Genomic DNA, 13,398 nt, shown 5'->3' with positions numbered 1-13,398 from the left:
CCACCACCAGCGCCGCCTCCCAGCCCATGTCCAGCCCTCAAGGGCTGACCCGCACTCAGAAGCGGAGGTTAAAGAGGAAGACCTCTGCTGCAGTGTCGGCTCCAGCCCCAGAGCGCCCTCCAGTGTCGGCTCCAGCCCCAGAGCGCCCTCCAGTGTCGGCTCCAGCCCCAGAGCGCCCTCCAGTGTCGGCTCCAGCCCCAGAGCGCCCTCCAGTGTCGGCTCCAGCCCCAGAGCGCCCTCCAGTGTCGGCTCCAGCCCCAGAGCGCCCTCCAGTGTCGGCTCCAGCCCCAGAGCGCCCTCCAGTGTCGGCTCCAGCCCCAGAGCGCCCTCCAGTGTCGGCTCCAGCCCCAGAGCGCCCTCCAGTGTCGGCTCCAGCCCCAGAGCGCCCTCCAGTGTCGGCTCCAGCCCCAGAGCGCCCTCCAGTGTCGGCTCCAGCCCCAGAGCGCCCTCCAGTGTCGGCTCCAGCCCCAGAGCGCCCTCCAGTGTCGGCTCCAGCCCCAGAGCGCCCTCCAGTGTCGGCTCCAGCCCCAGAGCGCCCTCCAGTGTCGGCTCCAGCCCCAGAGCGCCCTCCAGTGTCGGCTCCAGCCCCAGAGCGCCCTCCAGTGTCGGCTCCAGCCCCAGAGCGCCCTCCAGTGTCGGCTCCAGCCCCAGAGCGCCCTCCAGTGTCGGCTCCAGCCCCTGAGCGCCCTCCAGTGTCGGCTCCAGCCCCTGAGCGCCCTCCAGTGTCGGCTCCAGCCCCTGAGCGCCCTCCAGTGTCGGCTCCAGCCCCTGAGCGCCCTCCAGTGTCGGCTCCAGCCCCTGAGCGCCCTCCAGTGTCGGCTCCAGCCCCTGAGCGCCCTCCAGTGTCGGCTCCAGCCCCTGAGCGCCCTCCAGTGTCGGCTCCAGCCCCTGAGCGCAGCTCAGTGCCGGTCCCAGTCCGGCTCCTTGCCCTGCCGCCGTCAACCAGACGTCTAGCCCTGCCGGCACCAGCCCGGCTCCTTGCCCTGCCGGCGCCACCCAGACGTCTTGCCCTGCCGGCACCACCCAGACGTCTTGCCCTGCCGGCACCACCCAGACGTCTTGCCCTGCCGGCCCCAGCCCGGCTCCTTGCCCTGCCGGCATCAACCAGACGTCTAGCCCTGCCGGCACCAGCCCAGCTCCTTGCCCTGCCGGCGCTACACAGACGTCTTGCCCTGCCGGCGCCACCCAGACGTCTTGCCCAGCCGGCCACAGCCTGGCTCCTTGCCCTGCCGGCGCCACCCAGACGTCTTGCCCAGCCGGCACCAGCCCGGCTCCTTGCCCTGCCGGCGCCACCCAGACGTCTTGCCCTGCCGGCGCCACCCAGACGTCTCGCCCAGCCGGCCACAGCCCAGCTCCTTGCCCTGCCGGCGCCACCCAGACGTCTCGCCCTGCCGGCGCCACCCAGACGTCTCGCCCTGCCGGCGCCACCCAGACGTCTCGCCCTGCCGGCGCCACCCAGACGTCTCGCCCTGCCGGCGCCACCCAGACGTCTCGCCCTGCCGGCGCCACCCAGACGTCTCGCCCAGCCGGCCCCAGCTCGGCTCCCTGCCCTGCCGGCGCCACCCAGACATCTCGCCCTGCCGGCCCCAGCCCGGCGCCTTGCCCTGCCGGCTCCCCACAGGCCTCCAGCCCAGCTGGCCCCCCACTGGTCTCCAGCCCTGCCGGCTCCCCTCTGGTCTCCAGCCCCGCCGGCTCCCCTCTGGTCTACAGCCCCGCCGGCTCCCCTCTGGTCTTCAGCCCCGCCGGCTCCCCTCTGGTCTTCAGCCCCGCCGGCTCCCCTCTGGTCTTCAGCCCCGCCGGCTCCCCTCTGGTCTTCAGCCCCGCCGGCTCCCCTCTGGTCTTCAGCCCCGCCGGCTCCCCTCTGGTCTTCAGCCCCGCCGGCTCCCCTCTGGTCTTCAGCCCCGCCGGCTTTAGTTAAGTCGCCTCTAGACCAGCCGGCTCCCCACAGGCCTTCATCCCAGCCAGCTCCCTACAGGCCTCCTGCCTTGCTATCCCAGGCCGATCCTCCTTGGGTTGTCCCACCTGCTCCACCTTGGAGCATGCCTCTGCCACCCTGGACTGATCCTCCGGCTCCACCCTGGTTCCCTGCCGGGGTCCTTGACCCATTGCACCTGTCCTGGACTGTCCCACCTGATCCTCCCTGGTCTTGCCCTCCCATCCCTCCCTTGTTTGTCTTGTTGGGTCTGGCTTGGCTTCCCTCCCTCCCTCCCTTCATGTTGTCTTGCCTGTTCACCCCCCTGTCTTGTGTCTGTTGATGTTGCCTGTTTTGTTGTCTTCTAGTGTTTCTTGTCTGTCTTGTACCTTGTTGGATGTTCCCTTTAGGGACGCCAGGTGGCGTCCCTTTTGGGGGGGGCTAGTGTCAGGGTTCTGCCACTTTGGTCTTGTAAATTCTTGTTTTGGTGGCAGAGCTCTGACACTTCTCATGTCGGGTCCTGTTTCTGTCTCTGTGTGAGCGCGCGCCGTCGTGGGTGTATGTAGAGTGTGCGCGCTCCTGCTTGACGCGGCCGCGCGCGCGCTCTGCGTCACTCAGACGCGTGCGCTCTTGTACTCGTGTTTGTGTTTTCGTTTGTCAGCAGCGTGGTGTTTCATTCCCAGCGTCTCAGTCTTGTTGGTTTCGGTTTTGGTCGGCGCTGGGATGAAGCATGCACGCTGCGTGTGTGTGCGCACGGTGAGTGCTTTCATTCATCGTGTGCTCGTGTCTTGTGTCTTTTGTCAAAGCACGTGGCTCGGTGTTTACATTGTGGTCACGTGCTTTTGTCGTGTGCTTCAGTGTTGTGTGAGCGCATGGCTTGTATTGTCTGTCTGTGTCATGCGCTCTCCCGTCTATTGTCTTGTCCCACCCACCTTGTTACCTTGTTTGTAATTATTATTTTCACCTGTCCGCCTGTCTGTTTATTGGTTTGTCTTTCCTATTTATTCTCCTAGTGTGCTCTGTTCCGTGCTGGTCCGTTGTTGATTTGTTTTCTTCCCTGTTGTACGAGGTTTGCTAATTCTGCTCTACAACAGTGGTTTAAAGATGTGTCTGCCAAGTTCCAGATCTTGTCTAGTTACGTGTATAATATAATGTTGTGTTTTTCCCCACATGGGGAGATTTGAGTTTTGTTTTTGTTTTATTTTTCAATAAATTCTTCATTCCCCGCATTTGGGTCCTCGCCTCCGCTTCATCACCCCCAAATCGTGACACTTTTCAATACTCTTCTATACAGCTTAAAGTGACATTTAAAAGCTTAACTTGGTTCATTAACTTAACTATGTAGATTACGGTAATTAGGTAATTTATTGTACATAGTTTTTTTTTCTGTAGATTACCTATTATAAGAAAAAAAAAAAGCTAAAGGGGGCTAATAATTGTGTCCTTAATATGGCTTTTAAAAAAATAAAAACTGCTTTTATTCTAGCCGAAATAAAACAAATATACTTTTTCCAGAAGAAAAATAATTATCAGACATACTGTGAAAATGTCCTTGCTCTGTTAAACAAATATTCTAAAAACAAAAAATATTTAAAGGGGGGCTAATAATTATATATATATATATATATATATATATATATATATATATATATATATATATATATATAATTTTGGGACAAAAGGAGTCTCACATAACTGTTACGAATATAGTAGTTCAGAGATTCCCTTAACCAAGCGTTTTGTCTGTATTTAAATGCATTTATTGATAATTGTCAGGTTTTGAAGAAGGCTTTCTACAGTGGATACCAAGATACTGTATTCTTTCTACAGCAAAACAGTAAGTTTTACCATCACATTTAACACATAAACATGTAGTTTATAATTTATTCACTTATATTTTACTTTACTATACACACATACATACGGTACATGCATAAAATGTTTCTTTTGTTCCAATGGCAACAAGGTAACAATGCTTTTAGAACATGAATGCTTGGAGTTGTTGGAGTAATCTACAATGTGATCAATCAAGGAATAACAAGTAAAGATATTATTTAACGTTGATATTATTTAATATTATGTAAAAAAAAAAATCCATATAAATTTTCCCTATAATTTTGATTGAATAAAGGCAGCCCTATAAAGCAGAGCACCTTTTCTTCTTATTTTCTTCTTCAAAAAAAACTTTTGATTACTATTTTCCTATGACTGAAATCACATTGTTTAAATAAAGTTATGCAAGCAATGACACTGACAACAAAGAGACAAAAAACTTTACAAATTACGTATCCACTTTTGTTGACTCAAAACAATAGTTCCATATCTTGATAAAAAAGCCTAAGCTATATTGAAATAATTTAAAGAATTACAAATATCGCATATAATAAAATCACATTACATAAATAAACCAATATGAAACAAACAAAAGCAAGCTATAACTATGTAGGTATATGCAGTACATAAATCAAACCATTTTAAAGCCATATTAAACTTTTATTTTACAAAGGCCTATCTAAAAAAGAGATTTTCGATATTTTCTAAAAACAATAAACACAGGTAGAGGTTTGAAATATATTTTTTAAAGTATTTGAATCCAATAATAATCAAATTGTGCAAACAGAGCATCTTTTGGGTAAGTGAAAGCAGAAATAGGCTACCTTTTTTCTGTCATCCAGTCCTGCGCAGCGCCACTTTACAAACGCATCAGAGAAAACTGCAAATACAAAATGTGTTTTATGGCCTCAAACAAGTGTTTGTTTTTATATGATGTGGTAAAATTAAAAAAAGAAATTTCAAATATAGAGCTTTATTTGTGAAAAGCTGCTGAGCACAACGAAATATAGGCTATATTTTGTTACTTGCTCTTATGTGCTGAAACACTTGACATTTTCCTTTAGATCACCGAATAATATGCAACATCTTTAAATAAAGGGGAATTACCTATCAAGTGTGATATAGCCTATAGGGAAAAATGTATATGTTTTAGGTCTCTCCGGAGCATTTGGGCTGAATGTTTGATGACGTCTATCAGAACGAGGATGTTAAAAAATACATTTCAAACCGAGTTATTACCAGAGAATTTATGAGGTTTTATAATATGGATGGGTGCTCTCACTGCCTTGGGTCCCTCCATTAGTGGCGAGACCACTCGATGCACGATGCCAACAGTTGGTCGGCGAGTAATTGAATATAATGAATAAAAACACACAGGCCTGTGAGTATAGTTATACAATGTAATTCTGTACAGTAACGTGTCGTTTGTTTGTTTCGGTTGTCTTCATTTTACTCATTTAGTGATGATGCGATGGTGTGCTTTATCTGCCTGATTCCCGCTGAAGTGGGCGGGTTGTGTGACATTTGATTCGGGGGACGTTCTGGGGGCGGGGTTTGCGTGACACGCTGCGAGCTACTAGCCCAACAGTGGAAACGCGACATGATTTCAGCCTCACTGCTCAACCTCCTGGGCGATTGGCCCGGCCCGGCCAGATAAAAGCCCTGGCTCTCACTGGCCCCTGCTAAAAAATCCAGCTTAAACCAGCCTAGGCTGGTTGGCTGGTTTTAGCTGGTCGACCAGGCTGGTTTTAGAGGGGTTTTGGCCACTTCCAGGCTGGTTTCCAGACATTTCCAGCCTGGTCATAGCTGGTCAAGTGGTTTTATCTGGATTTGGCTGGTCATTTTCCAACCTGACCAGCTAGGACCAGGCTGGAAATGGCTGGAAACCAGCCTGGAAATGGCCAAAACTCCTCTAAAACCAGCCTGGTCAACCAGCTAAAACCAGCCAACCAGCCTAGGCTGGTTTAAGCTGGATTTTTCAGCAGGGGCCCGACAGTGGAAATGCAGCTAGTAACTACCTAGCCCCTCATCCCGCAACTTCATGTGCTTTCACCCATCAGTGTGGGTAAGTGGGTTTGTGACCAGCACTCATAGCGGTAGGACCGAATGGCTGCTGTCTTTATTGGACTATATCCACATCCCCTGTTACGATGTTATGTCTATGTTTATGTGTTTATGTGCTTGGTTGCTGGGGCTTTTTCCTCCTGATCTCACACTGCCCTAATTAAAGGCCAGTGTGAGAGGGTTTTTTTTTCACCTCCCTTTTCCCAAATGTGTCTTATTTCCTCTTTCTAAAAAGCTACCTCTCGTCTGACCTGTCTTCCCCTGAATGGTGTGATGTTTGCGTATGGTGGGAGGGGGGTCCAATTTTGCAGCATGTGAAAGTGTATGCAACAAATAAAGGCTTCATCATCATCTGAGAGGGGTCTGACTGCAGACCTGCTGCAGTGCAATCTGGGCTGCATCCAATGCTTTTTAATAGGCTCACCTAACCCCACCCCTAACCCTACCCGTCACAGTGACGTCACTAGCTCCATTTGAGTGCATTGTGTCTGACATTGCATCGCTGAGTGATGCAGTCTCAGCTTGCATCATAAAGGCTGCATCCAGATACTATTGCATCATCTTGAAGAACGTTTTATGCAGTTTATGCAACCCCTGTTCACTTGCTTTTGGCTGCTCTGTCATAATAACTGTCTCCAACACCCCGACAGATGCTTTGCCATTGTACCCTCAGAGGAGAAAGGAGTCGGATGTGTCTGATGATTCACTGAGCTCAGATCACTGGATGTTAACACAGACTAATGAAGCTGAAAAAGACGAATCCCAAAAAGTATCGCCAGAGCAGCCCGAAGACAAGAGCATCAATGGAGATTGCTCATCTGTGAGTCCAAACCCAGTAAAAGTCCAGGAAGGTACTGTAGTCTCCCGTGTGCATTTCTGATGATGGATGAATGATTATAGAAGAGTAAAACGAGTATTTTCTTTTCTAGTGCTGCTGTGTAACATCATGAGTCAGCTGGAGATCATCGGTAATTCTAAAATCTCTCTGCTTCAGAGGCTGCTCTCCTATGTGCTCTTACTGTTCACATTGCCAATCTGGAGTATCACCAACTTATGGGACAGGTATGCACCCAACTTCAGTTCATTTTCGAAACTTGTGTTTGCAATGCACATGTTCACAATGCAGCTGAATGCAACTTTTTGTTTTGATAAAAAACCTGACCTATTTTCAAAAAAATAACTCAAGGTTATGGTTAGGGGCAGTGCTTAATTTGTGAATTGCGAGGTCTAGGAACAGATCGGGGTAACGGGGTTATCGGGCATGTTACCCGCGTATGGAGAGTAGAAACTATACAAGAAAGTTGGGGGGGTGATGACGGGGGAGAAGAGCAGTTGAGGAGGAGGATCGTTAAAATGAGGAGCCGGATCAGATTTTAGAGGTGCCGGATCTGGTGTGTTAAGCCCTAGTTATGCCGAGTTCAGACTGCATGATTTTCAAAGTAGTCGTGTCACAGATGTTTTCACACTGCATGACTATCTGGGCTAGCGTTTCGTCACTGCTTTTTTGTTTACACTGCAAGATGGATCAGCGACAGGGGCTTTCACATTGCATGACTTTACTATAGAAAGAATCGCCGACAACTTCGTCCAAACTACGTCTCACAACCAAAAACACGTAGTATATCTTTTGTTATTAACTACATAATGAGAAAGAAGCCTTTAATGGGGTAGAAAATGTACATATTTGCTCACCTGGGTTTAAAGGGAATTAGCCATTTCTCCTCAACGTTGTTAATAAACTAATTTCTTTCTGTATGAAACGTCAAACAGACACGGATGCTCCTGAGTCCTGTCAAACCTCCACTAGTTTTTCCTCCATTTCGTGGGTCCAAATAAACCGAAAAAGAGCGCTTTTAACTTCTCCCCCAGCCTCCCGCTGGCCTGCAGCAGGTACACACACGCACACACAAGTGAATGCTGCTCTCTCATTGGCTGTAGGCGATCGCTGATGTTATTTTCAGGCAAAACTCAATTCACACGACATGATTTGAATCGCCGACAGCTCCAGATATTTAGCATGCTAAATATCTCACAGGCATCGGCAACTCATCGGCGATTCTCTCAGATCGCATCTTTGATAGTTCATACTGTGTGATTGTCACTCACGTGCACGAGCAGCGATTTGCCTGTGATTTCAGACATTATTTGTCGGCGATTTCTCAAAACCTGTCGGCGAGCCAAAATCGGGGGTAAAATCACGCAGTCTGAACTAGGCATTAGGGGCATCTTGGCAGTCTTGGTTTTCTTACCAATTGCTTAGGCATATGTTTTATGCAGCAGATGCCCTTACAGAAGCAACCCAGCGCTGAGAGTAAGGGTGCTTTTACATCTGTGGTTCGGTTCATTTGGTCTGGACCAAGGGCAATAATGATGCATTGTAGCATTTTCTGCCGTCTTTGGGTTGTTTTCACACCACACTGCTGGCTTTGGTCCGAACCAGTTGGAAAGAACCAAAATGCACATCACTCATTGGCCAGATGTTGTTGAACATAATTCCTAGACTGCTTATCGATTGGTCAGAATTCACTGACCAACTCCCGCAAGTAAACAAACCGGCAGACACAAAATGTCGCTTGTTACTATGGAGAGACGACTGCGCTGACTGATTGTATCCCTGGTCATAGTATACTATGCAGTTTGCATACATCGCTTTAGACAAACTATACATTTTGAGACTGAAGCGCAGCTGCTGCTGGAAAACAATGTTTTAATGCATCGCACGTCACTTTAGGAGGAGGCGTGAATTAAATTAGCTAAACTGCGACATGGTCATCTTGCAGAAATATTACCAACGATCCATCAGGTGATGCTTTTCCTTCTCTCACTTTCATTTGGTAAAGCAGTGATAACAAATATTTTTCCTTCATATCACATAATGCACAGTGCATCAGCCCACGGCAGCTGGATTAGTCCAAAAGGCACAGTACTTTTTGCGGTTGGGCCTGTTTTAGTTTGCATCATATTCTCACCACAAACTAGCCGCTCCAGGGTTCGTTTGACAGCGTACTGAGACCACCTCTTCAAGCAGGTCCCGGTACGCTTTTTTGGTCCTCTTTTGGTTCGCAGTCGAGTACGATTGCTACATTCAAACCTGCCCAAACGAACCGCACCAAAAGGGAAAACGAATTCTAGTGATTCAACCCCAACTAAATAAGGCAGGTGTGAAAGCACCCTAAACTAACTTGTGAGCCAACAGTGCTGGGAAATACACATACATTCATTCATTCATTCATTTTCTTGTCAGCTTAGTCCCTTTATTAATCCGGGGTCGCCACAGCGGAGTGAACCGTCAAGTTATCCAGCAAGTTTTTACGCAGTGGATGCCCTTCCAGCCTCAACCCATCTCTGGGAAACATCCACACACACACTATGGACAATTTAGCCCACCCAATTCACCTGTACTGCATGTCTTTGGACTGTGGGGGAAACCGGAGCACTCGGAAGAAACCCACACGAAGGCAGGGAGAACATGCAAACTCCACACAGAAACACCAACTGAGCCGAGGCTCGAACCAACGACCTTCTTGCTGTGAGGCGACAGCACTACCTACTGCGCCACTGCCTCGCCCAATACACGTACACTCTTTCTTATTTACACACTCTTCTGCCAATATTTTAGTTGATCAAATTCATCTATACTGCATGTCTTTGGTAGTATCCGGAGCACCTGGAGGAAACTCATGCAAATATGGGCAGAACATGCAAACTCCACACAGAAATGCCATGGGGTTCAGCTGGGATTCAAACCAGCATACTTTATGTGATGCTAACCACCACCAACGATTGAGCCGCCATACTTTTTTATTATTATTATTATTAATAAGCGTACATTCTGGTTCTGTTGTTTTGATACAAAAATTATTTTGAACCATCACTAATTTTCATTAAATGCATAAAAGTTGCATTCAGAGCTATACATTGATAACAATAATAATGGTGTTAACCAAAATCTGCACGATTGAATTTGTTGTTTTACAGGTACCAGAATTGGCTCTCCGATGCTGCAGTTGTGTCGTACTGGCTCTGGCATAGCTTGAAAGTATTTATGATGTTTGTACTGAACATCTATTTTTCCACTTTGAGGAAAGCCCTTGGAGACATGTAAGCACAGAGACCCCAAAGTATTAACATTTGCATTATAATTACAGTACAGAAATACAATAACGGTTACTTTTTCATCAGTCTGATCAAATTTCTACCTGAGCAAGTTCACGATGAGCACCGAAGGTCCAGAGAGAAGGCTGAGAGACATGAGGTCTCCTCTAACATGAATGGAGAGGCCTCTTCTATTGTCCTGGGGAGTGTCTCTATGGCTCAGACCCTGCCAAAACTCTACGCAGTCCTGTTTTTACTAGAGGCAGAGAGCAAATGGAGAAAACGCAAGATAGAGGTGCAACACACACTACAGCAACACGTGGCTGCAAAAAAAACGAGTTAAAAATGTGCAAGAAATGTGAAAGCATTGATTTTTTTTAAAAGCTAAATACTGAATTCGTATTCAAATATGTACTAACATTTGAAACAATGCTCTAGATCAGGGGTCCTCAACCACCAGATCACAGCTCAGTACTGGGTTGTGAAAGAGTCACACCATTGCTCTACAGTCCCTGACAAAACTTTTGTCGCTTAACTATTTTGTTGAAACACCTGCTATTAACCTGACTTTTAATCAATGGGTGTTAGAAATAGCTCAAGTGAAAAGCTAAAAGCCTCCTAAATGTTGTTTAAAGCATTGAAATAAATTAGTTTCACCTAAAAAAGATGTATCATTTAAATAAGACTAAAAAGTCAAATTTTGGTGAGAGAAAAGTTTAAACAAATTTACTGCAAATACAAAAATATGTCAGCAAATTAAGTAGTGGTGCTATGAGATCCAAGTTTAATGTCTTGTATGACTTCCATGAGCTTGAATGACTGCTTCCATGCGGTTTGCCAAGGATTCATACAATTTATTGATGAAGTCAGTCGTCTTGCATGCCTCCCAGAGTTCATTACTATTTGGTTTCGTTTTCCATGCTTCCTCTTTCTTCCTACCCCACGTTTTCTCAATGATGTTCATGTCTGGTGACTGGGCTGGCCAATCCTGGAGCATCTAGCATCTTAGTGTTTAAGTTCAGTTCAGTTTAGCTCAGTTTAGTGTGGTTTAAAATCATTACTGAGAGCCTAAACACTGAAGAGCAAATTCATCAATGGGTTGCTCTACCAATCCCAAACCAAGCAAGCTAGAGGCGACAGCGGAGAGGGAAAAAAACATCACTGATTGGCGAAACCAGAATCAGTTGGGCATGACCATTTTAATTTCCCCACTGGCCAAACGTCTTGTGCAGAGCTGCAGTCTCAGCGGTGGAGTTAATAAAAAAATGGTCTAATCAACATGAGTTCAAAAAATGTTGGTCAACATGTTCTGTAGATCATGTGATTACATTTTGGTGAAAATCAATCAAATGGCCTAGGACTTAGGAACATAGAAATAGCACAAAATAAATAAATAAATCATGAAAGAAAATGACGTCATAGGGTGAATTTTGAATCGGCCTGAGCCCAGGAATCAGGAAAAAATCATTTTGATTGTAGCTCTTTTGGTTCAAAAGTTTTAATAATAAACATAAGTGAAATTTTGAACAAGTGCTGGTGCTAGAAAGTTTGCGTTAGAGAGTTCGGTAGCACATTATATTAACTACACACTATGAATCATTTACTAAGCATTAACTTTTAGTAAATTCATAATTTGTTAATCATTAACTCTATATTAATAAACTAGGCAGTTTATAACTGCAGCTACAAATGCTCTATTCTTGACTTATAAGCACCTATATAATGTGCTTAATAATTGTATTTTCATACTTAGTTATTGATTTATTTTCATTACTAAATTAAGTATTGCATTATTTACAAACCAGTTGTATTTAGGAATAGTTGAGGGTTTTTAGGATCATTCAGAATGAGTTAGTAAATGATTAATAAACTATTGAAATCAACATGTATATGTCTTATTATTCAGGCATATACTAATAGTCAACTAATATGTTAATGAATGCTGTATTAACTCAACTTCATGTGGTTTTGTGACCCAATCTAAAGTGAGGACTATTTATGCTTTATAAATCCCTTATAAATGACTTTTAAAGGCTCAGAATCAAATGAACAACAACATTTGCAATCTTTTTTAAAAAGTAAAATGAATGTAAAGTTTAAACATTGCTGAATAACAGAAGTGTCAAAATACGACACAAAACTGGAAAAAAACAACAATATAATAATTTAACAATGTAATAAAATGTAATGTTTAAACTCTACAGTGATTTTATTTGAGATAAGGCTGCAAAGATTTATTTTTCGTTTGAAGTACAGTTTCATTTGTGTATCTTGAATTGAATAGGAATGAATAATGTCATTTTCCCTGTTTAGAATTTAACTGAGCCTTTATTTGTCATTTATAAAGGATTTATAAAGCATAAATAGTCCTCACTTTAGATCAGGTCACAAAATTAGATGAAGTTGAGTTAATAAAGCATTTATTAACATACATAGTAACCATTAATATATGCCTGAATAATAAGACATATAAATGTTGATTTCAATAGTTTATTAATCATTTACTAACTCATTCTGAATGATCCTAAAAACCCTCAACTACTCTTAAATACAAATGGTTTGTAAATAATCCAATACTCAATTTAGTAATGAAAAATAAATCATTAACACAGTTTGAAAGTACAATTATTAAGCACATTTTAAATATGTTTGTAAGTCAAGAACAGAGAATTTGTAGCTGCAGTTATAAACTGCTTACTAACGTTTAATAATGTAGAGTTAATGCTTAACATTTAATGAATTCACTATTTGCTAATGCTTAATAAATGATTTATAGTGTGTAGCTATTATAAAGTGTTATCGAGAGTTCAAATGTGTTGTGGTTGAAGATCAGACTGTCGTCTATCAGTGTGACAAAGTTTGCGCAAACGGTTCATAGGGCTCCCATAGACTCCCAGAGCAGAAGAAGAAGAGAATGAAGCTGGAATAAAATAATAAGAAGAACCAGAATGCACGTTTGGTGCTTGCCCCCTAAAAATCACCATATAGTTTTGTGTATGTGTACGCCTTCAGGGACTAGCGGGACAGGAGCTGTTTTCAGCGTCAATTGCAATCGAGAGTAATTTTGCTTTAGCATTGTTACAAAAATAATATATATAATTTTGTTGTCTGCTTAATATAATTTTCTAACAAAAGAAAACATGAAATCTGTCTGTGCTTGCAGACATGGATCTGTGTTATTGCCTTTTAAATAAATATTCAAACTGCTTAAAGTAAACATTGTTTTATTTGTGTTGTTTTGAAGAGTACTCACACATACTGTAAATGTGATTGTAAATCATAAATCATATAAGTGAAAAGGAGTGGAGGTTTGCCTGTAAGATCCACTTAAACGCAGTTCAGAATTCATATTGCACCTACTCAAGCCAACTTATGAATAGGTGGCTAAATCACAGGACTGATTGCGTCAATCTCTGACTTCAAACTCCAGGAATTGGTTGAATAGATTAGCTACGGTGTTCAGTGTTTTTATCCTGGACCTCCTGAAATGTCAA

At 44.6% G+C, this 13,398-nt stretch overlaps 1 protein-coding gene across 2 annotated transcripts in view; it reads left to right on the top strand.

The window, feature by feature from the left end:
- pnpla1 (patatin-like phospholipase domain containing 1) overlaps positions 1-13,121 on the top strand; it is a 21,911-nt gene extending 8,790 nt beyond the window's left edge. The window contains exons 5-10 of one of the 2 annotated variants that reach the window (XR_015523078.1): positions 3,689-3,749; positions 6,460-6,660; positions 6,739-6,871; positions 9,788-9,910; positions 9,992-11,615; positions 12,538-13,121. Coding sequence is in view for 1 of the 2 variants with exons in the window: in XM_087306481.1 (XP_087162607.1) it covers positions 3,689-3,749; positions 6,460-6,660; positions 6,739-6,871; positions 9,788-9,910; positions 9,992-10,247 (774 nt within the window). In the remaining variant the exon portion in view is untranslated. Of the gene's footprint in view, positions 1-3,688; positions 3,750-6,459; positions 6,661-6,738; positions 6,872-9,787; positions 9,911-9,991 lie in introns of both variants that reach the window. The other variant, XM_087306481.1, reaches the window with a different exon arrangement.
- The last annotated feature ends 277 nt before the right edge of the window (positions 13,122-13,398 follow it).

The sequence above is a fragment of the Danio rerio genome, chromosome 23 (genome assembly GCF_052040795.2).
Source record: "Danio rerio strain M-AB ecotype USA chromosome 23, GRCz13ab, whole genome shotgun sequence".
NCBI classification, from domain to species: domain Eukaryota; kingdom Metazoa; phylum Chordata; class Actinopteri; order Cypriniformes; family Danionidae; genus Danio; species Danio rerio.
Note: the sequence above shows the minus strand (reverse complement) of the source record. Positions and strands in the feature narration are given on the sequence as shown.